Raw genomic sequence first — 23,364 nt, 5'->3', positions numbered from 1 at the left:
TCAAGCCCACTCGTTCTTTATTGATTTTATGTTTGGATGTTTTATCCATTATTGAAAGTAAGGTATGGAAGTCTCCAACTATTATTGTATTGCTGTCAATTTCTCCTTTCCAGTCTATCAATATTTGCTTTTTATACTTAGGTGCTCTGATGTTGGGTGCATTCATATTTACTATTTTTATATGCTCCTGTTAAATTGACCCTTTTACCATTTTTTTCTCTAAAGACAGTTTTGTCTGGTATAACTCTATACTCCTGTTTTCTTCTGGTTACAATTTGCATAAAATATCTTTCTCATCTCTTTACTTTCAGCCTATGTGTGTCCTTAAATATATAAAGTGAGTTTTTTTGTAGACAACATACAGTTGGATCTTAATTTTTTAATCCATTCAGCCACTTTGTATTTTTTATAGGGTATTTTAGCCCATTTACTTTTAAAGTAATTATTGATAAGGAAGGATTTACTATTGTCATTTTTTTAAACTATTTTCTCTTTGTCTTATAGGTCTTTTGTCCCTCTTTTCTGTGTTTCTGTCTTCTTCTTTATTTCATTTTTTAATTCCAGTCAAGCGTTCAATTGATCTGAGATGTCGTCAGTCTCCTGCGAAGGTCCTGACTGATACAGAAGCCTCAGAATCAGCTCTCCCACTGTCCTGACAACCCAGGGCTGAGGTTCTCCCTCTCAGGATTGATCTTGGCATCTGTCTATTTATCACCGCTGCCTTCTGTGCTTGCTTATAGCTCATGAGTCTCAGTTTTAACTCCTCATTCTTTTTTATATATATTGTTTGCTTCACCCTTGGAATTTTCCTTATTTTCTGGTGAGCTCATCAATCATAAAAATTCTATTTCTTTTAATAAATTAGGCTGTATTTTCATTTAGCAGGATAATGTTTCAGAATATCCAGTTCACCATCTTGCTCGATGCGTATGTTTCAATGCTAAATTTGAAGGGTGCCAAGGTTAAAATCTGGCTAAGCCCCTTTCAATGTTAAGCAAATTTGATATACATAAAACAAACTATTTTTTATTTCAGCATATTATGGGGGTACAAAAGTTTAGGTTACGTATATTGCTCTTGCCCCCCCCCACCCCCGAATCAGAGCTTCAAGCATGTCCATCCCCTAGACTGTCCGCATTGCACTCATCATGTATGTATACACCCATCCCCTCCCCCGCCATCTGCCTGACACCTGATTAATGTTATTCCTAAATGTGCTCTTTGGTGATGACCAGTGAAAGCAATTTGATGGTGAGTACATGTGGTGCTTATAAAACAGACTATTGATGTGTGAGTGTGTTTGTCTGTTCTTGTTGCTGGGCATGAGTTGGTTTTGTTACAGAGCAAATGAGCCATGTGTCCACTTACCATCTTCTGAGGACAAAATCATGAAGAGAATTAAAGATATGGAATCCTAGAAACTTTAGAGTTTACTTATGATTTTATTGATATTTTTATAGTATTCAGTAGTAATATCAGTATTATAAAGAAGAAAAAGTGTTTTCAGGAACATAAACTGGCTTTAGAGATTTGCAAAGGAGAGAAATTTTATGTTTACAGTTATCAAAAGGTTTTAGTATTGTATTTCAACGCAAATGGTAACTTTTAAAATAATTTGTTTCATTAATAAATGGTGTAATATGTTAAGATTTAACTATTTCACATATTCTCAAATATGACATCAGGCACCACATTTTACAGGGAAGGCACTATTATTCACCACTAAATGACAGTAAGTAAATTACTACTTATCTATAACTATAATCTAGAAGGCCTACATTCTGGCATAATGGTCCTTCTCAAAATTATTATTAACTTTTTGGGTATAATACACAGTAAACTACAAAACAAATTGCACATGCTGAAGAGTAAGGAGTAAAACAAATTGCATATGCTGTGCAATATACAAAATAACAGAATTAGCAATTTGACATATAATTGAATACAAAATAAAATACACAGTTGTGTTCTGATGAAGACTCTTTGTAGGCAATTTGCTTTGGCCATGGTTGTGTGACGTCTCTGAATTTCCATGTACTCTATAAGATTCCCTCTGAAATCCTTTAATTTTTCCTCTGAACTGACAGATCCACATTTTGACCCTTGTGCGAGGCTGTACAGCCCATTAGTATAGTGGCCACTCCTCTCCATCATCAAGCCCTCAATTAAGTCCATCAGCTCCTTCACTTGGTCATTCCGATTGCTCCTTTCAGCTCGGTTATTAAAGCCACAGACTCGCCCCCCACATGCTGCCACCAGCTTGCTGAGGGCTTTGTTGTCTGAGTCATGGATGTAATCCATCAAGGAGCCACCAGCGAGGTCTTCCTTGTGAGTAAAGAGGACAATTGTGTGTCTCATAGCATCTCCTCCAAAGATCTCCTGCATCCTCTGCACAGTCTGCTGGTCCTGGGTGGTGTATCGGCCCAGCTGGGTCACAAGCAGCAGCACATGGGGTCCTGGTGCAGACAGTAAGTAGCACCTCTGCACCTCTTTGTACAGAGCTTCGGAGCAGTCCTTCTCAGAAAATATACCTGGTGTGTCAATAATGACCATCTCTCTCTCTCCCCAGCTTCCCCGACCTTCACTGCAAGTCTTAGTTAAGGTCTGGGCACCCAGCCTCGACTCAAATGCTTGTTTCCCGAGGATGCTGTTCCCTGTAGCACTTTTGCCGGTTCCTGTTTTGCCCACTAGAATGATTCTCACGGCATGTTGGCTGTTTGTATGTGGTCCTGTTAGGAACAAATTTACTGTGTTATTACTATACTGATCATGGCAATGGAATATTTTCAATGACAATGAGGTATTCCTCATTAAGGGAAAAGATACTCTCACAATCTATTGCATTTATGAAATAAAATCTAACTCCATGATCAAATAAAATATATTAACTACAGTTTTTAAAACATCTCAATTTCTCTAGGACTACAGGTAGGCTATTGCCATATTGGATCCTGAAAGAACATACTTAGAGGATGAGATGGATTTGGAAACATATCTCATCATGTAATGCTTGCCTGAATCACTCAGTTGTGGCCCTCTCAAAGACAAATTTTCTGGAGATCAGAGATGTGTAGCCAAGACTGTGGGTTCCATCTCAGGGTGGGCCAAATAACCTGGCTGTGCTCCATGGCCAGAGATTGTTCCTCTGACCGTAGCTGGGCAGAATATGGTCATGACCACCAGGGAAATGGCTGGACCAGAGAAATAACAGCATGAGCAGTTTGGATTATTTTTACTAATAGAGAAACAGCTGATAGTTTACAAATGATATCATAATTTTGCTTAGAAAGGATAGTACAATTTTATATAAAGTAGGCACAGAATATGGTAAATTCCCCTCTCTCCTTCCCTGTATCCCTTCAGCGTGTGTAAGGTTCTGGGGAGAGGAATGAATGGGGACAGAAGTATAAAGGAGTTTGAGGCTTTGAGCAAAAATTGTGTCTCAGAGACATGAAAGGAGAAGGCATGGGAGCCACAGTGCCATTTCTGCTGGTCCATGGGGTGGTGAAAGGAATGGCCTTCTGGAGTGGGTTAGTGGCAGACTCAAGATGCTGCTTTGTGGTGGAGAGAAGGGAGCCATTTAACTTTCAAGGCAGGGTTGAATCTGGCTCCTGAGGGTCAATCCTTTGTTTCCTTTACTGTAAAGGAGGAACATTTGACCTATATGAATGAAACAGAATATTGTAAGAGAAGAATCTTTCTGGCAGTAGATCTTGGAGGGGGATTTCCCAGTGAACTAAGACTCTCCTGCTAGGCCCATTGCCTTAGAGAAAGTTGGAGAAAGGAAGTCTACATAGAGTATAGAATATCAGAGCCAAAATGGAGCATAGAATTCATGAAGGAAATTAGCTTTCTGGGAAGCAGCATGCGGTGGTAAAGCATAAAGAATCTGGAGGGGTATTGCCTAGTTTTCACTGTGTTCCAGTTGCTAGCCATGTGACTTTGGACAACTGCTTAGTTCTCTGCACTTGGAAAAAATGATGGTTGATACCATGTGGTGGTGTTCTAAGGATTAAACAAGTTAATATGCATAAAGAATGCAAAATAACACTGGTGCACTTAATCACTTAGTCAACATTAGGCTAGTATTGTCTAAAGGAGCCTCCTTATAAATGAAGTAACTGTGGCCTACAGTGGTTAAGAAACTTAGACAAAGTCGCCCAGCTAGTTAATAATGGTGATATACACTGTTTGTTGAGCGCTTAAGATGTGCCGGGCTCTGGGCCACGTGGTTTACCTGCATTACCTTATTTGCTCCTCCTAGCAATGGTATGAGTTAGGGTTAGGTACACATGAGGGTTCTTGTTAGGTTCAAATGGCCTCTCTGGCTCACAGGACCGCTTGGGCTTCACTGGGACACCAGTTTACTCAAGGATGGGAAACTTAGCTTATCAGAGGGACAATGTCAGGCTTTCCTCCTAGTGGGAGTCTATGCAGCAGTTCATGGAACACCACATTCCGTCAGCTGGGGACATCTCAGGGCACAGAGATGGCACATTGGGCAGGTACAGAAGCCGCCATGACCCATGGGAGCCACCGTCTCTTGTAACAACTCTGGGGCTTAGCCTCCAGATTCTCTGTAAGGAGCATGAGAGTTACAAGGGTCACTGCTTAGGGAAGCCTGAAACATATCTTCCTACCATGTATTTATAATTCTCGCAGTGTAGTTATGATGCATCCATCATGGGAAATTTTCAACCACAAGCAAAGTTTCTAATAATGTTGTAGACATTTTACTCTTATTAAATTACTAGACAGTCATAGCTGGAAAGTTTAACCAAAGATTAAATTCTCATGCAGAAAGGAAGGGGAAGGGTTTATTAATCTTTTACCCATAGGTTCCTTTTTTTCCTACCTTATTTTACCCTATTTTGCACATAAACCTGCAACTTGCCCAAGAACATAGAGCTATTAAAATTCACAAATTTTGTAAATGGAAAAGCTGGCATTCTAACTTGTTATACGCCTGAAGTATTAGTGCTTTGTCATGTTGCTCTGCCAACCCTTGTTGCAGGTATGTATTTTCTCTCCTAATCAAATATACTGCAATTTGTGGACATCTTATCATATTTTCCCAGTGCAGTTATTGCCTCACAATAGACATATAATAGAAATTTTGCTTAAAAGGAAACAGGCACTAGACATTTTTACATTCTGAAAACAGCAGGCAAACAGTTCCTGATCTACCCCTCCAAGGCTTGCTTAGAGGTGGCCAAACTGCATTTTTGACCTTCATCTAAACTACGAGTAATTGAGGGAATCACTGAAGAGAACTGGTGGGAGTCCCCAGTTGCTGGCCCACCAGGGAGTGCTGTGTCCTTCTCTCCCATGCGGAGGGCACGGGGAAGAAAGCGCCCTCCATCCCGAGCAAGTGAGGGGAGTCTCTGAAACAACCACTCGTGAATATTGTGCATGCCTCACGAAATTGAGAGACAGACATGTCACTTCCCAGATGAATGTTTGCTGAACTACAGAAGCTTGTAAACCTACCCAAGTGCAGCATAGTGAAGAGAATTCTTGAGCAAATTTTTGAAAGAAATAAGTAGATATTACCTGGAGTTTGAGGACATGCATAAACATGGACACAGGTGTCCATTTCCTCTCTGGAGAATTCTAAATTTAGAAGGTTGGCTACAGCCACCTAGGAGACCAGGGCAAGCAATAATGTCCTAACGGGCTTCCCAGGGACAGAATGGATCCTACAGAAAATAACTAGGCACAGCCGTCTTGATGGGACTCTGCCTTGCGTGGCAAGGGAGTGTGACAGTGAGAAGATACGAGGGCTACTGTGAGGGAAGGAGCCGAGGTCCAGTCTAAGAAGTCACCAGAGAGTGTGCAGCTGTGTCAGGGGAGTGTGCAAAGTGTCTGTACTTGATGGCAGTGAGGACCACCCCAGAGACAACAGCAGGGACATTGGGACCCAAGAGCTTTGGCCTCTTTCTCCAATCGCCCCTCCCCCTGCCTGACTGGGAAGGAGGGACCAACAGGAGGGCTGAGGAGGCAGAGCTGGAAGTGACAAGGGATCTCTGGAAGGTTCCAGCGCTCAGGCTGAGGCTGAACTGGAGGAAGGGGAAGCCAGCATAGAATGTAAGTTTGACAGTAGACTGGGCTGAACATTTCAACACCTGACACGTGTCATGGTTATTTTAATAGGACTGTTCTTATAGTCCATGCTCATCAGAAAGGGATCTGCCTGAGACGGTGTTAAGAAGTCAAGATTGCATAATTAGAAGCTGTGTTGGGAGGGAGAGAAGTTGCTTCTCATTTGGGTCTCACAGAGTTCAGCTTATTCAATAAACAAGTTCCAGACACAATGAAGCCACCGACCCCCCTATTCTCACAGGCAGGGGTTATGAGTGAATTGGAGGGGAGGGAGATCTGGGCTCTTCTCGGTGTGAGAGACTGAAGACGGCTGGTGAGGGGCAAGGAGGGGGCAGGAAAGGGGAGGACAAGACAGAGACAGAAACCGTGAGAAACCCACACAGAGGGAGAGCAAGGACAGGTGGGGGAGGGGAGGGATGGGGAAGAGAGAGACATACAGAGAGAGAACCTACAGAAAAGAGAGAGAGGGCAGAGAAGAGTGAATGGCAGGAGAAGGAATATTCCAGGCAGATCTAAAAGATCCGTGTATAAGGGAAAAGTCTGGGTGCGTATTTTGGTTCCTGGTAGAATATTTTAGCAGTTTTGAGCTGGTGACGGTGGTAGTGGTGGGAGTTAGAATAAGGTCCCTTGTCCCCCGCCCCCACCTTTTTAAAATTTTGCCCAGACATCATCAGAAAGAGCCAACCACACAGACACAGAAGTTCCTTTCTCACCGGAACAGCTGCTTTCATTTTGGTCCATTGCTGTTCCTGAGGGACAGAGAGACAAGGGACTTTGTCAGTTCTCAATCATGAAAGACCCTTACATTTCTAGACAACCATGTTTCCTGTGCCTGCTCGTAATGGACAAGGTGGGCAGGAAAAGAATTACTGTTCCCACCTTTCAGGGTTATTGAGTCACTCGCCCAAGCCTCCCGGAGAGCTGGGGAGCCGGTTTCATCTGTGAACCCCATGCCCAGCTCCCCCGTGGTTTTTTCCTCTCACAAATCCTCCCGGTCCCCTTCTTTGGCTTTCTCTGGCCACACACCCTTCACTTTGCTCGGAGTCCGTTCTGGGCATCCCCTCCCCGCATGGGAGGCTCAGTCCTCTCCTCCTTTTCTCCTCCCCTCCTTGCCTCCTTTCTCTTCTCTGCGCTCCCCAAACCCCTCCCTTCGTGTAGAGTCTTTGCTGAGAAACTCAATGAATTAAGAGCATGACTCCTGGAAAGTAGACAGTCTTTAAACCAGACATACACTCATCTGATCCATCGGTTGCTTGAACTTTCCTCATTCCCCGCAGTCACTGGTGATGGAGCCCTTGCAATCCAGTAACTTTCCGTATGCAGTGGAAAGCATCGGCTTATTTGCATCAGACAGTTTCTCTTGCTTAAATCTGGCAGGCACAGAGCAAGCCTACCAGCACAGCAAACTTGGAACCACATGTTAATGCCCAGACTCTTCCTAGTTAGCACTTTTTATTGGCTTAATGCTAAGGAATCTGTTTGCCTGTAATGTCTAGAATGAATTATGTGTAGTTATCCTGTAACCTGGCTTCATTTAAGCTAAAGGAAGTCACTCCAAATTGTTTCCCTTAAAACAAGGCAAACTTGTTCTAAAAAAAAGTTAAAAATTTATGCATGGCCTGGGACCTAGAAACCAACATCAGAACTTTTTGTAAAGGTAAGCCTACCTGATTTACTGTCAAGAGAAACAGATGGCTCTCCGTTCAAACCTGTTACTCTCCCAGCTCAGCTCGAAGAGAAAAAGAAAAGAAAACGAAACTCCCCACCGTCGTCTTCTTTTTATCTCTGCTGAGCTTCTCAGCTGCAAAAGAACTGCGTTTGGAAGTCTCTTTTCTGTCAATATACAAAATAAACAGTTCATATGTGAAAGTTAATCAGTAGTTATTTGCTACCATATGGACTAATCTTCTTTTTAAAAGTGAAAAAAGAGTGTTTGAATGATTTCATCTGGGGAGTAGATGCCAGGGGAGTAGTAGCTTTGATTCCTTCCCACACGGGCTGTGTCCCAACAGTTAGAAATGTGCCTAAATGCAAAAGTCCCTCTGTGAAGGGCTTAAACCTCATCCACGCTGGAGCAGGGACTGTTGTGAAGGCAGGTGCCATTGGGGAAGAGGGAAGAGCACAGGACTGGGGGGCACCTCTGCCAGGCACTGTCCAGGGGAGAAGGGCACAGAAAAGGGAGCCCGAGGGCAGCTGGCGTTGTCTGGCCGTGAGCAGCAATCATTGGCCATCCAGATATCTAGGCGTAAATCACCCATGGCTTCCGGGCGTCCAGGCTGTTTTTTCCTGTCCAGCTCTGTAATTTCAGCGAACGTACCCCAGGGGAGAAATTATCTAGGATATGTCTACAATAATAACCTGTAGGGTTCTATTCAGGAAGAACAACCCAAAGAGTTAAAGTTGAAATTATCCAAATATTTTTTTTCTTATGTGTAAGACAATCACCACAGCAGGGGAAGAGAGAAAATGGAATTTACATTATCTTTAAATACCCTGGATTAGTAGTGACACACGTCGCTGTCTTTCCCAGATCAGGAACAATCACGTGGCCCTAAACTCACTATAAAGGGAGGCTGGGAAATGCAGTGGAGCCCGTGGCACATGGGTGAACACTAGCACCTTTACAACACACTGTTATTGCTTTGTTTTGTATTCTTCCAGGTCCTTTACCGTATAATCTCTTCAGTGTGCTTACAGAATAATACAACATGGGCAACTCCTGCTTAATATCAGTTCCTCTATTCCTAAAAATAAAACATTGTGTTTAAAAACACTAACTGGGACCCATTTCCTTTTGAGTTATTTGTAAAACAAATATAATGCAATATATATCAATCCCAAAGCCCATCAATTTTCTAAATCATATATAAAATTCAGTAAGTACCTATATGTAAGAAAAACTGTTACCTTAAACTATAAAAGCTTAAAATAGTGCATTTCTGAATACCAAAAAAGGAGAGCTGTTGGATAATGTAACAGGAATCCAGGCGGTCTACTTGGCGAATTCGGTGGCTCAGCACCATGACTGACGCTCATCTGTCCCTCAGCTTGTCCATTTTCAGTGCTGGCTGCGTCTTCATTTTGGTAGAAAGATGGATTTATAGTTCCATGAATTATACTCAGATACAACAATGTCTAGAGAAAGAATTATGATCTTCCTTTTCTGTGACTCTCTTTTTAAGGAGAAAGTAAACTTTTTTTTTACAGAAAAACACAAAATGATATATGTGGGTATATCTAACAACAGAGCTTCAAAATGCATAAAGCAAAAATTGTTAGAACTAGAGAGAGAAAGAAACAGATCGACAAATACTTGGAGATTTTAATACCACTCTTTTAGAAATTGATAGAATAACCTGACAAAAAAATTCATATGATATAGAAGATCAGAAAAGCACTATTAACCATCCTGATGTAATTCATGCTTATAAAACATGCCTTATGAAGGCAGAATACATGTTCTTTTCCAAGTGCACATCTGCGTTCATTAAGACAAATACAATGCTATAAAATAGTCTCAGTAAATTTGAAATTATTGAAATTGTACCAAGTATGTTCTCTGACAATTGGATTACATAAGAAATCAATAACGATATGATGTTTAAATTATGTCCAAGTATTTCAAAATTTAAAAACTGATTGATAATGAAAATACAACTTATCATAATTTGTTGGATGCAGTTAAATCAGTGTTTAGAAGGGAATATATAGCTATAAATGCTTTTGCAAGAAAGAGTGAAAGGGAGGAAAGGAGGGAGGGAGGGAAGGTGGAAAGGAAAAGGAAAGAATCCTCGTCACAGACTGGGAGAAAAAATTCACAAAAACATATATCTGGGAAAGGACTATTGTTCCTGATAAAGAGCTCCCATAACTTAATAAAAAAAAGACATAGCCTGCTAAAAATGGGCAAAAATATTGAACAGATATTTCATGAATGACTAAAAAGCATGTGTAAGTGAGCTTAACATCTTTAGTCATCAGAAAAATGGCAATTTAAATCAGAGTAAGGTCGCACTACATCACTCAGAATGGCTAAAATAAAAAATAAACGACAGACGGCTAGCAAAGATTTGGAACAGCCCGAATTCCCATGCACTGTTGATGGGCGTGTAAAATGTCACAACACTGAGAAATGTCTGGCAGTTTCTGTGGCCTGCAGTGGAATATTAAGTCTTTCTTCATACAGAGCAGATACATTTCTTACCAGGTTTGTTCCTGAGAGTTTAACGTTTCATGTTGCTATTCTAAATCAGAATTTATCCTTTTACCCTATTTCTCAAGAGCTTTTATTTTTGTGAAGAGAAATACAATAAATTTTAATAAATTAACTTTGTAACCAGCTAATTCACTTATTTCAGTATTTCAAAATTATTTTTATTTACTTTTGATTGTCTTGGAGTATCCCCAGGTTTATCACAGACTCTGGTGCAAATAATAGTAATTTTAGAGCCCTATTCCCAAACTATCTCATGTTGCTTTCTCTTGTATGACTGTATTTACTGTTACCTTTTAAAAAGTGAACTAATGTTGTGTTTTTACTGTAGGATACCTAATATCTTATTAACACTGGTGCAGGTGGTTGCAATTAATTAGTTTATTTTAAAATCAGCGTATACACACTTTAGTACCATTTCATTAAAGGCTTTTATCTGAGGTGTAAATTTGTAAAAAAAAATTTAATGTTGATTGAGATATTTCCATGATTTTCTCTATTGACCTACTAATATTGTACATTACCTTAATAAGTTTCCCAATATAGGTGATAAGTACATGTGCTTATGTAAAAAATTGGGTTCCAAGGAATGCAGACTGTTGAGAGGAAGATCAAATGCAGGTGAAGGGGGTTGATTCAGGGGTGCTCTCAGGATAAACAAGGGAAGGGAAGGGAAGAACACAGGATCAGGCAGGGAGAAGTTAGACCGAGATGTAGTCACAATGAATGTCAACTCCACCGGGAGCTCTAAAGTTTGGATGGGGCTTCACACAGTGAAGGTGAGAGGCCTGGACTTACGGCCCCCACTGACTGGTTGCGAGCCCAGTTGCAAGCTGCCCCTGGGAAAGACGCTCGACCTTCCAGAGGGCATCTCTCTTCAGCAGAAGCCAATTTCTGGGCAGGGCAGACAGCTCCATGCTGAGGGCTAATCGCTGGGCGTAGTCCCCCCAGCTGGAGGGATAGTTCCTTCCGTTTTTACGCTGTTCCTAGGTTTGGAGACTAAAATATTACTTCTCTCTCTTCATCCTTTGGGCCATCTGAAGAGATGTCCCAGCATGATTTTTAAAGATCTCCCTGATGAAATTACTTCTTGGCCAAGCCTCCCTACTTCTGTCTCTTCTGAACACTGACCCGTGAACATACAACGCCTGCATTCTGTGCTTCTGCAAATGAAGTGACTACAGCTGTAAGTGAGGGTCTGACAGATGTTGGGAGGAGCTGAGGATGGGAAGGGCCATGGCTGAGCAGAGGAGTGTGTTTTATGGTAAACTATGGAATTTACAACAATTCATTTTATTCTCATATGTCAAGGCAGTTCTGGGAAATGGGTCAGGCCATTGTGGTCATACTGAGATGTATTTGACAATCATTCTGTAGTTTCTTGTAAAGGGTTTATTTAGAAAGCAGTATGTTTAAGAGAATATTCTGTGATGATGGAAATGTTCACTATCCGCATTGTCCAACGTGGTAGCCACTAGCCATATATGGCTGTCTGGCACTTGCAGTGTGGCTAGTGTGTTGCAGAAGCTGAATTTTACATTTTTTTCTTTGTTCGTCCCCTCCCCCCCTCTGCTTACACTGCTCAGCCCCGGGACAAGACCTGACTGAGGATGGATTTTACATTTTAATTTTAATTCATATAATGAAATGGCCCCATGTGGCTAGTGGTTACCATTTTGGGCAGTGCAGTTATAGAGTATATCATTTTTAATAAGATGATACAAAACATTGTGTTTAAGAAAAAGAGTGCACAGGCAAAGATATAATGAGAAATTGCAAAGCAAATAAAAAAAAAAGGACAAATGGATTTAACACCCTCAAATTCAAAAACATGGAGTGGGGAGGCTTGTTAGTATGAGTTTAAAATTTACGGTGTCTTGTTTTAGGCATATTTAGCTTCTCGCCCTGCCAGGCAGTTTTCAACTCATCATTATATTTTGGAATAACTAAGAGTTCAGAGGATGTCTAACCTCAAGGTATCCCTCACTATTTGAACTCCCACAATTTGAATGTTTGCTATAAACAACTTGCAAACAATTTCACCCAAAATTCAACATTTGACTTGAAACTGCATGGAAGCAAACCTGGCTATGCACATGAGCAAAGACATAGATGTCAGCTGTGAGTCCAGGGAGAAGGAAGTAGGTGCACTGCAGCTGTCTCTCAGCTGCTTCCCGACAGGATCTTGTCTCCCACCCATATTGTCTAAGTTTATTTTTAATTGTTGGAATTATCTTTTCCACATTAGTAAGTGAAAATTTCTTCTATGAGACAGGAACATTTATGGCTGACTTCCAAAGTTTCGTGGCAATGATAGGTACAAGGCGAAACACCATCACTACCAACAAAAACAAAGAACCCTACTTCCGTCTTTTAAAAGAGTCTTGATTTAGTAATAGGTACTTTGAAAAATATGAAGAACTATTAGCCTTACGTAGCAAAGAATTTACGGCCAAAGAATTCATTCAGACTGGTGATCAGAGTTGTTAGAAAGAGTCAATCTCAGAAAATAATCTTAATGATTAATTGACTAAATTTTTAAATTCGAAAAGTTTTAAAGAAAGTTTAAATCATACAAAAGACATCAACAGAAGCACTCCACTAAAATATGTGATTACAAGCACAATGTCACATTATCAAGAGGTATATGTTTGCAAGCAAAGGAAACACAAAGAGATGGCCCATTTGAGCTTTTCCCATCACACTGCTTTGTCTGTGAGTTTAAATAATGGGTCACAGCCATTTCCTTCTGGAGGGGCAAGTGCAGTGACATAAAGTTTCTTGGAACTGGACACGGGTAAACCTCAGGCACGAATGGTTCTACCCTCCTCCAGCCACTCAGTCCTGCACACTTCACCCCCACTGAACAGCCATGAGGACTCTGGTCTTCCTCTCTCCTCCAGATCTTTTTTAGGCAACTCTGATCGACAAATAAACGTGTTTTACATGGTCTTTTAAAAAAGTTTGTGAGTGAAATTATAAATCGTTATTTGTATGAACCTATTTTTATATTTAACCCATTTTTCTACATGCTTATAGAAGTGCGGTAAAAGAGATTATTTGTATTCATATTATTGTTTACTGTGGACAAACTTACAAGTTTATTGTTAAATAAACCTATGAATAAAAATGCTGAACAATCAGCTGGTTGACATTGAATGGCCTTACATTTTGTAGAAATCCTTGGTGATTGTTATTGTAGTTGCTTAAGAATGTTTTAGGCAATTGTTAGGGGTTGTGAATGTGCTAAAAATATATTGCTGCTTTTTTCCTTTAAATGATGAACTATAGATTCCCTCAATCTGGAATTTTGCTATGTAACTCTTTTTTTTTTTTTTGGATGTATTACATTCAGAACAAGGGATGCCTCTAGTATGAGATATAGTGAGGTGGGAATTCGGAAGTTTCCCCAGGCCATGGAGGAAGGGGGCAGTGGGTGACCATCTCTGAGCATCTGAGGGCCCGTGGCTCACACACAACCTGCTTTCTTGGTTTATGAATCAAACAGTGAATGAAGCTGACAATAGCACCGTTACATTTCTCTGACTTTACAATACTGTGATAAACTTCGGGAGTATAAAACCACCAGGAGCAGAGTGCTGTCACCTTGGTGAAGGAGTGAAGAAGCCATCTGGGACAGCCTCAGCAGATGCAATGTGGAGAAGAACCTACGGACACAGTTGACAACCAGAGGCTCTGCCTGTGGCCCTTGTCTCTCTGTCCCCACTTCTAGAGCCATTTGAGCCACTCCAGCTGAGCTCCCATCTGCATGGAGCAGAGGCAAGTTGTACCCTTTGTGCTCTGCTCAAAGTCTTTTTTTTTTTTTAATTTCAAAATATTAAGGGGGTACAAATGTTTTTGTTATATGGCTTGAGTCAGGGCTATAAGTGTGCCTATCACCCAAATTGTGTTCATTGTGCCCTTTAGGTAGATTTTCGCTCCTCCCTCCACCCCCTACTTGATTTCTGCTGAGATTTACTTCCCTCTGTGCACACGTGTGCTCATTGGTTAGTTCCAATTTAATAGTGAGTACATGTGATATTTGTTTTTTCATTCTTTAGATACTTCACTTAGGATTCTGCCCAAATTCTTGACACACAAAAACATGTTGTTTTATGCCACTGAGTTTTGGAGTAGTTTTTAATGCATCAATAGATGATGAGATCTCCTGAATAGATTTCTAGAAGGAGAATTTCTAGACAATTGGTACATGCATTTGTAATTTTGATAGACATTACTGAATTGCCTACGATAAAAATTTTAACCAAATTAATTTCACCAGCATTTTATTAGTTTCCCCATATGCTTGTTCTTAATTTTATCTTTGCCAGACTTATGGGTGAAAAACTATGTTAGTGTGATTTCCATACACATGATTCAGTATGAATATGGCTGGGTCATCTTTCGTATGTGAAAGAACTATGTCTGTTCCTTTATTGATATCAGTCTTATATATTTATTGCTGTATTTCAATTTAGGTGTTAATCATTTTGATATTGATTTTTAGAAATTCTTTATGGGGCCAAAAGTAATAATTTACCTCTTTTTCTTGAATTAAAAAAAAATTCTAGTATCTATTAATAAAAGAATGTTAAATAAGCACAATGGTAGTAGGACTCCCTGTTCCTAACTTCTGCGGCAATATCTCAATGTTTCCCTTAAAATAGATGCCGGCTTGGAGGTTGAGATATAAATTTTTATTAGAGTAAAAAAGGAGCCAATAATTATATGTCGAATTTTACCAAATTACCTTTCAACAGCTAAGGAGATGATCAGATTATGTTGCTCCATAGCTTCATAATATGTTAAATTATATAGAAACTTTCCCTAATACTGAATCTTCTTTGCATACATAGAACAAATCTTAATCATTTGTTCTTAATGTATTGCTGGATTCTATTTGTTAAGAGCTAATTTAGGATTTGTGCATTGATGTTCTTAAGTGTTTGTCTCCATTTCTAAAACACAGCAATTCTCTCCCTGACTGCCCTTGTTTTAGCTGGGTCTGGTTTCAGGGTCTCATTTTCCTTCTGCTAAAGTAAGTTAACATGGAGACCAGGCCTGAGGAATCCCTGAGCAGACAAAACCAGTTGCACCTTATAAGTGGCCTCAACCTTGCTTGATTTGCAGACATAAGTGAAACTTAACTTGAGCTATTTCTTGTAAATGTTTATATTAAAGAAAAACGGAACTTAAGCTCAATCAGAAGTAGCCAACAAACTTATAATTGTATGACTAGGGACTTTCTAACAAGAGACCAAATAAGCAACTGTATAACTGTATCCAATCTAGTATGTGGTTTGCTTCTCTGTCTGTTCTTTAAAAGCCTCCTCCTCGTGTTCCTTCAGTTCCTGAACCACTTCTGCTTTGCAGTTGCCTAATTCATGAATCATTGTTTGCTCAATAAACTCTTTAAAATTGCATTGTGTCTCAGTTTACCTTTCTAACACTTCCAAACATACCGACCATGATATTGTTCTGAATAGATTCTCCCACCCCAGAAGAATTCTGGTTCCATCTTTTAAGAAAATAAAATTTTCACCAGCACGGCCTTGCCCCATCACTGCCTCCTTTCTCAGGCAAACATGACATTGAACATAGACTTCAGCACGTGAGTGTCATCAAGGAGAACACTAGGATGTTTGGAGGGTGTATAAGGGGTCTGCTAAACTAGTGGTGGGGGTAGTTGAGCAAGGCTTCTTAGAAGTAACGTTGTTTGAGCTGAAATCGAAGAGTGAGTAGAAGTTAGGGAAAGGGATTAGAAGTGTTTCCAGGAGCACATTCCAAGGCAAGTGACAGCATGGAGCTCTCAGGTGACCAAAGGAAGGCAAGTATGGCTAGCGGTGGGAAGTCAGGTTGCATAGAAAGGAGGCTATAGATTCAGGCAGACGATTTGTAATGGGGACTCATCATTAAGTTTGGATCCTGAATGTTTTATTACAGAAAATGGAAAATCACTCCAGGCTTGAATCCAGGTACGTCATGGTCAGATGTGTGTGCATTATGGATTCAAAAGCCCTTTCCCTCAGTGGGCTTTGCATGATCTGAATTTTGGTAGCTTTACTGTGGTCTTCCTCTGCTTCCCCATCCCCCCGCCCCTTACCCCCTTAGTGCATGGGAACAGAGCAATTGCTGTCAAAGTGAGCTGGAGAGGAACGTGGTTGTAACCTTCGAGGTGAATCTGCTGGGACCTCACCCCACTCTGTTTCCTCTGCTCATAACCCTGGCAGCCCCCTCACTTCCTCTCCAACCACTCTCCGTGTAAGACCTTTTCTTTTTCACTTCTTGTCCTTCCTGAGTTTGATCACCCTGGGCCTTGAAAGGAAATTTGTTTCTGGGTGTTTTTGCAAAGTCAAAAAATAACTGTTTCTGTTCTAGTATGTGAAAGGAAACCACAAGACCCAGGGTGCTGCAGAGGCAAGTTCTGTCCTCAGAAAGAGCAGAGAACTGTTTTATCTTGTGTGATCTGAAGGGACGGAAATTCTCTTCGGCCAAAACATGCACCTGCAGCCCATTGGTTTTGAGCTATCTTTCCTCTCTTACGTAAAGGTTTTCCACCAGGACCGTGGTTAGGTAAGGAGAGAATAACACAGGGCAAGACTGAGAAGGAGGTCCAAGGAGCTCAAGCAAAGAGTTAAAGATTCAAGACCTTAAATGCGGGGTGTCCACTGGAAGCTTCCTTTGGTATAGTCCATGGCCTATTACTCTTGGATGGATCACATCTTATAAAAAAAGAGATGACCTCTGTAGGTCTAACTTGCTGCAGATCCTGGGCTTGAATATCACCCATTCCAATAGCAGAGATTGCTCTATTTGCCTGATTCCAACTTTCCCTCTTCCTCTTGCCCTGAAGTCTTCCCACATGCATTTTAACCTACTGAGGCCACCAGTGGCCACATATGGCCAAAATACACCCTCTGTATTCTCAATGGGGTTTTGGAATCAGACAGAACTGAGTTCCAGTTCTTAAAGGGCCACTGACCAACTAAGTGACCTTATGCAAACTTAAGCCTAATTGCCCGCATCTTAAAATGGGAACAAACTATTCAGTAGACTTGTCAAATTAAATAGAAAAATGTATAAATTTTCAGAATTAAACTGAAAAAGCATAAATTCCCAGTGGCTAGCCTAGGGGTTTTCAAGCCTTAGCCTGATCAGAATCACGTGAAGAGCTTGTTAAACTACAGATGGCTGGACAATGTCCCTGAAGTTTCTCAATCAGTAGGTTTTGGATGGAGCCGGAAAATTGCTTTTCTAACAATTCCCATGATGCTGCTGGTCCAGGGACGTCACTTTGAGAACTGCTGCCCTCGGGCATTGTCATCTCTTGCATTGTTGAAGTTGGGTCACCGCAGTGACTAGTGGAATGAGGCCTGTGCCCAACTACAGTTAGAAGTTGGGAGTTTATTTCTGAGGCAACTCCACTTTCAGGGACATTTAGGCTGTTTCCTGATTTCCAGGGGCTCCTCTACATTTTGTTTCTCCTAGCTCGATCTTAGAAGGGAGGGTCCTATGTTAATTTCTCTCACCTAAAACTTTTAAATTTCAGGTGTGCTTTTTCTATTTCTCTTAGGGTCTCCATTTCAGCTGATTTAATCAGAGGTGAAAGCCCTTCTATGGGCAATGCCTTCGCCCAGTGGTTCTCAATCTTTAGGGTGCATCAAGCACAGTCGGAGGGTTTATTGAAACTCTTATTGCTGGACTCCATGCCCAGAGTTCCTGATTCAGTCCGTGTGGGATGGAGCCCAAGTTTTCTAACAAGTTCCCAGTTCACGCTGATGCTGCTGATCTAGAACCACTGATAAATCTGCAAAGTGGCTGATATTTCTAGTTTCCATGCCTCCAGGGACCTCCAGAGTGAGTGGGCCATTTACATGAACTCCAAGTAGAGACCAAAGTCTCTGGTGTGCCTGTCATGTAGCAGAAGAGGCTGTAAGGGGGACAAAGAAGAAACCAGTCTGGCTTCATCTCTATAGCTGTCTTCCCATATTGCTGAGAAGACAAAGCCAACACACCAGGGGAAAGGGAGGCACCCAGAGGCACCGTCTGGCTGACAGGCAGAGGTGAATTAATCAGTGATCTCAAGTTGTGGAGGTTTTCATGGAGGAGTTTTTCTCTAAAGGAAGGGAGGATTTGGACATATTGAGAACTTTGGGGACAGACAAATAGGCAGGTGGAAGGAAACAATATGGATGATGGCTTCAAAGTAAAAATAAGCATTGCACAGGCAGGAAAAAGTAAACAGGTACCTTTCGTGGAGCAGACACGTCTACCATTTATTTAATTATCTCCAGCTAAGCCCTGCGTCCTATGTCTTCCTCTCATTTAATACTCACAGCAACTCTGGGAAGTAGAAATTATCATCTTCGTTTCTAAATAAGTAAAAACAAGGCTCGAGAAAGATGAGTAATTTGACCAATGTTACTCAGAGAATGAATACGGGGTCAGAGACTGGAATCTAACTGTTGGGACCCCAAGCCCATTGCTGTGTCTCTCGTGAAATAGCAGAACTAAAGGAGATGGGGGTGTCGAGACAGTCGGCAGCCTGACATAACAGCCCTCAATTCCAGGCCAAGAAGTGTGGATTGCGACCTGCGGTGATAAAGGCTCTCAAGCTATAGACACCTGATGAATCTGAGATACATAATCTTGATCTGGTAAATGCAGATTAAATTAAAGAAGTGAAACTGGGGACAAGACGGAAGTCCCATCTATCTGGAAACCCTCCCTGTTCTTTCCCCTTCGCTACCTCTCTGCCACTCCCCAACACTGTATGCCACTTTCCCGCTCTTAGTCTGTGCTCTCTCTTTCCCTTCACTTCCTTTCTCTCACTGCTCTCTCTTTCTTGCACAGTGTCCGCTAACAACCCTGGGCACAGCTCCTCACCCTACAATGTCAGGGACTCTGAAATATCCAGCCTCACAGGAACACCTTTCCCCCTTCCCACCCTGCACCAGAGCCAATGGGTCTGGCAGGTTGCAGAGTAGAGCAGAGACACTGGCTTTCCTGGGACGGCCACTCCGGACCCTGCCCGGCTCCTCCCAGAGCCTGCTCCGCGCCCCATGCTGTGAGCACATGGTGTGAACGGCCAGCCCAGCTTCTCCAAGCTTCTCCCACACTCAGGTCTTGCCCTTTCTGAGCTTGGCATCTCTGCAGAGGAATTTGCTTTAGGAGTTCGTTTAATCTGGAGAATAAGCAGTGACTTCTTTTTCTGAGAGACGGAGGAGGCCCGGGCGCTCAGAGATGGTTGCAAGACCCTTTCCCTGTCATCATGGCCCACTGGCCATCAGACATTCTCGTGCTATGACAGGAATTTGGATTTCCACCAAGAGTATTGTAATGAAGTTAACAAAGGGGAGGGAATCAACTTCACGCCCTTGTTCTACTGTATTAAATTATAGAAGGACTTTCCTGCCTGTTTTCTCCTAAGCTAATCTTTTCCCCTTTCCATGAATACATTGGTTCCTTCCTTTCTGAGGGGTACGACAGCACCAGTCAGGACTGTGTCGGTAACATTAGGACTCCTCCGTCAGCACGGTGGCCCTGGTTTCCACAGGCGGCACAGACTCTCCCAGTGGCGCCTTAGCATTTGTGTCTCCCGAAGTCGGTGCACAGCACAGTGGAAACAGCAAGTCTGATGTCAGAAGATGAAGGCTGTGGGCACAATGCTGCCACCGCAGGTCATGCCCTTGGGCAAGACTCACAGAGCCCCTGAGCCTCACTTGTTTTAAGGTTAAAGTGAGGATTGCAGTAAGTGAGCTTAGGTCTCTTCCTACTGCGACATCCCGAGTTCTCCTTTATTTCTGGCCCTACCCAGTGAGCATGAGACCCTGCTCACCCATTAGCCCAGCCCGGCCCGCTAACACGTCAGCACTGACGCAGTTCTCAGAGAGCCGGTGGGAGCACAGCGGGAACTCCACAGCACCTGTGATCCCTGATGGAGATCAGACCTAGTGGCCAGACCAGGGGAGTGACACTGACAGCTCTGGGGGGTGCAGTGGAGAGCCTGGCAGGAGCAGTAGTAGTCAAAGCCCCCTCATCCCGGGCTTCTGACTCCCTGGGTTCAGCACAGAAGCATTGAGTTGGAGAAATCGAAGGGTTGGTACATCAGCTTTGTCCCCCTCTTGCCACCGAATGACCAGGGAGGCAGATTGTGCCGTGAGACGCCGGCACTCAGCCCCTTCTTCCTGCCACTCCAATCCCTTCTCACCCCAGCACAAACCACACCATGCACTCTAAAGCCCCTGAACTCCTACCTATTCCTCACTATCATGGGGGAGCAAAGTCTGCCCAGGAGACCAGGACAAGAAAAAAAGGTGGCAAGACTCAGGAACAGTCCCACCCCCAAGGGCTTTGCCCTTAGGAAGGAACAGTATCTTCTACCATTTTCAGTTCTTCCTTTTCTCTGGCAATGCAACATCTCTTGTTTATAAGCATCATCTATCACCCGCAAGTTTGTGCCACTTTATTAGCCATTATATGGGTTTTTGTTCATGTGCATCTCAGCATGTCCCCAGGAAGTCTGTGTTCTATAACTGATGTTAGCGCATTTCCCAGAACTGTCTCAAATTATGAGAACAAGACTGTTTGTTGTAAACTTACCTGTGGGTGCGGCAACACCACCCCCTGTCTCCGCCACAGCCGTTTCCTGTCTCACCTCCTCTACTTTTACCCTTCACATAATATTCTGGTCCCTGCACAGGATAGAGTTAGAATCGGGGCCCATGTCCCCTCCCCTGCACCTGGGATGGTGCTTGGGCTGGGTTAGCGGGGCAGGCTGGGACAGAGGGGATCTCCCCAGGGAGACCTTGCGGAATGTGCCCAAGCCCCTCTGCAGACCCCTCCTCAGGCTGGTGCTGATCCAGGGATAACGGGAGTTTTTCTCTGAGTCTGAAAACCCACACAAGGCCTCATTCAAACAGTTCCAGCAATGAGCCTTTGACTCCCTTGGGAGCCAGCAACAGGGCCATGTATTTGGAGCAAGTCCTTCCACCCTTACTCTGCTGGGCCAGATCTGACACCCAGCTGTAATGCCTGAACTGCTAACAGTCTTATTTTTTAGAATTTCTGCATTATGTTTTAAAGAAATAACCACTTGACATTTGTAAAAACAAACAAACAAACAAACAAAACAACCAAAGAACTCAAATGCAAACAAAAATCAAGCAAAACAATCTCCACTTCAAACTGTGGGTGCCCACCATGATTCTGTGTAAATATAAACACAGAGATGTGGGTCTTCCATTCCCATTTCGTTCCATTTTCCAAGGTTGGGGGACCTTGGGGTCTCAATAGCAAATCGGCTGTAAGTAATCTGCTCCTCCCTTCCCTAAACACCACTAAGTTGCTTGTGGTAAGGTGACACTGAGAACTGGACAACACTGTCAACAGATTTAACCATCCAGCTGCTGCCACCGTCTGCCCCAATGCAAATCCCGACAGGAGAGTCCTGTGGGTCGGAATCAATTTCAGGAGCTTAGAATATATACTTTTATCAAGCCCCTGTGGGCAGAGCAGGCTGGAAAAAGAAAAGGTCATGAAAAGGAGGAAATTAAAACCCCTTGTCACCCTGGGATTTCATGTGGCCCCTCCTTCCTCTTCTGCAGAGACATCTTCACTTGCAACCTCGGTCTTCACTCCTGCCAGTCCACATACTCATAGCCTCCACCGTGAGGTCCCTCACATGGCCTTTCTAGGCCTCCTTCCTGACGTGTGAACATAGTAGCTCCTCGACTGCCTCTAAAAAGGGGTCCAGGGTCTTTCATATCCCTGGGGTGCAGAGAAGATACACACAGAGTCGTGTGTAGGACAGTTCTGAGTGGCCTTGGATCAACCCAGTTTCCCTGCTTTCTCACCTGTAGTTCTCAAGGATAACTGACGAACGGGCTGGGAACGCAACATTTTGAGATAAGGGGGAGCTGGGACAACTGTTCCAGATCCCACCCCCGCCCAGAATCAGGGTGTCCTTCAATGCTTTATTGCACCAATTCCGGTTACTTCAGGGTATAAAGCCAGGGCGGGCTGCTTTTTGGGGTCCCTCAGCTGCAGTGCAAGTGGGGCACAGGCAGTCAAGACTCCATCCACCACAGGCAGCTTTCCTGAGCCTTGGGAGACCAGCTCACAATGACCTCTAGGCTTCTGTTGTCCCTTCTACCCACCTGCAACTAATAACTCTGCCTTGTATAGCTTGTATATGGGTAGTCTATCTCCCTGGACTCAGACAAATTGGCAGTCAGTGCATAATGAAACTGCTTCCACCAAGGTGAGCCACTGTGGGGAGCAGAGATACGATGCGAGCCTGAGAGTGTGCCTGGGGGAGGCCCAGGGCTCTGCAGGGCTCTCAGCAAAGCTTGCAGATTTTGGTTAGATCCAGAAGCTGCTCCAGGAACTGTATAGTAACTCTCTCGGGGCCAAACCTTGCCAGAAACAACTGAGCAAGCCTGGTGTGTATATCTGGAGAGCGAAGCAGACCACTGCTACTGGATCATGAGCTGCCAAAGGAAGAATTAGGGATAAAGACTTCAGTTTGAATACACTTTAGTAGGGCCAACATAAAATGCTGTTAGTTTGTGCACTTTACAAAGGCACCATGTTTAAGTAGAATCTGTCTGTATCATGGATATTTATTAACTTACATGAGTGTGCTTGAGTGGGCATGAATAACCCTGACCTTCTGATGAATTTTGAAGCTATTGGGGAAGTCTGCTCCTATGTAAACCCACTTTGGCATACGTGAAAGTATAAACTATCTTTTGTCTCTGACCCAGAAGTCTCATGTCTTCTTCCAGTACCTATGAAACTGTCAGTAGGCGAACGTGTTAGCTTAGGTGTAGTGTAAAATCTCAGACCCTTCACGGTTCTTGGCAGTTCCCTGGTCTGATGCAGTGTTAACGTGGGACCCCTTGCCAGTGGACCAGAGACTCTGTAAGCTTTCAGGATGGCAGCACTGGCTGAGCCCCTGCAGGCAGGAGAGGCATGTGAGACATTAAAACCTACATTTTTTGACTCATTATGTGTTTGGATCTATTTGGGATATGATTGATAAAATA

General features: G+C 42.8%; 1 protein-coding gene across 1 annotated transcript; it reads right to left on the bottom strand.

The window, feature by feature from the left end:
* Positions 1 to 1,758: 1,758 nt before the first annotated feature.
* GIMAP2 (GTPase, IMAP family member 2) lies at positions 1,759 to 6,843 on the bottom strand. The gene is made up of 2 exons (XM_069461687.1): positions 6,816 to 6,843; positions 1,759 to 2,729 (listed from the first exon to the last, which is right to left on the bottom strand). The coding sequence occupies exons 1-2, from the start codon at positions 6,841 to 6,843 to the stop codon at positions 1,759 to 1,761; spliced, it is 999 nt and encodes a 332-aa protein (XP_069317788.1).
* Between the last annotated feature and the right edge of the window lie 16,521 nt (positions 6,844 to 23,364).

Source organism: Eulemur rufifrons, chromosome 29 (genome assembly GCF_041146395.1).
Source record: "Eulemur rufifrons isolate Redbay chromosome 29, OSU_ERuf_1, whole genome shotgun sequence".
NCBI lineage: Eukaryota > Metazoa > Chordata > Mammalia > Primates > Lemuridae > Eulemur > Eulemur rufifrons.
This window is presented reverse-complemented; position numbering and strand designations above follow the sequence as displayed.

Coding starts and splice junctions, on each gene's coding strand:
- GIMAP2 (XM_069461687.1), bottom strand. CDS start 6,843: ATGGACCAAAATGAAAGCAGCTGTTCCG. Junction 2,730..6,815: donor AAATGAAAGCAGCTGTTCCG/GTGAGAAAGGAA, acceptor TGTTCCTAACAG/GACCACATACAAACAGCCAA.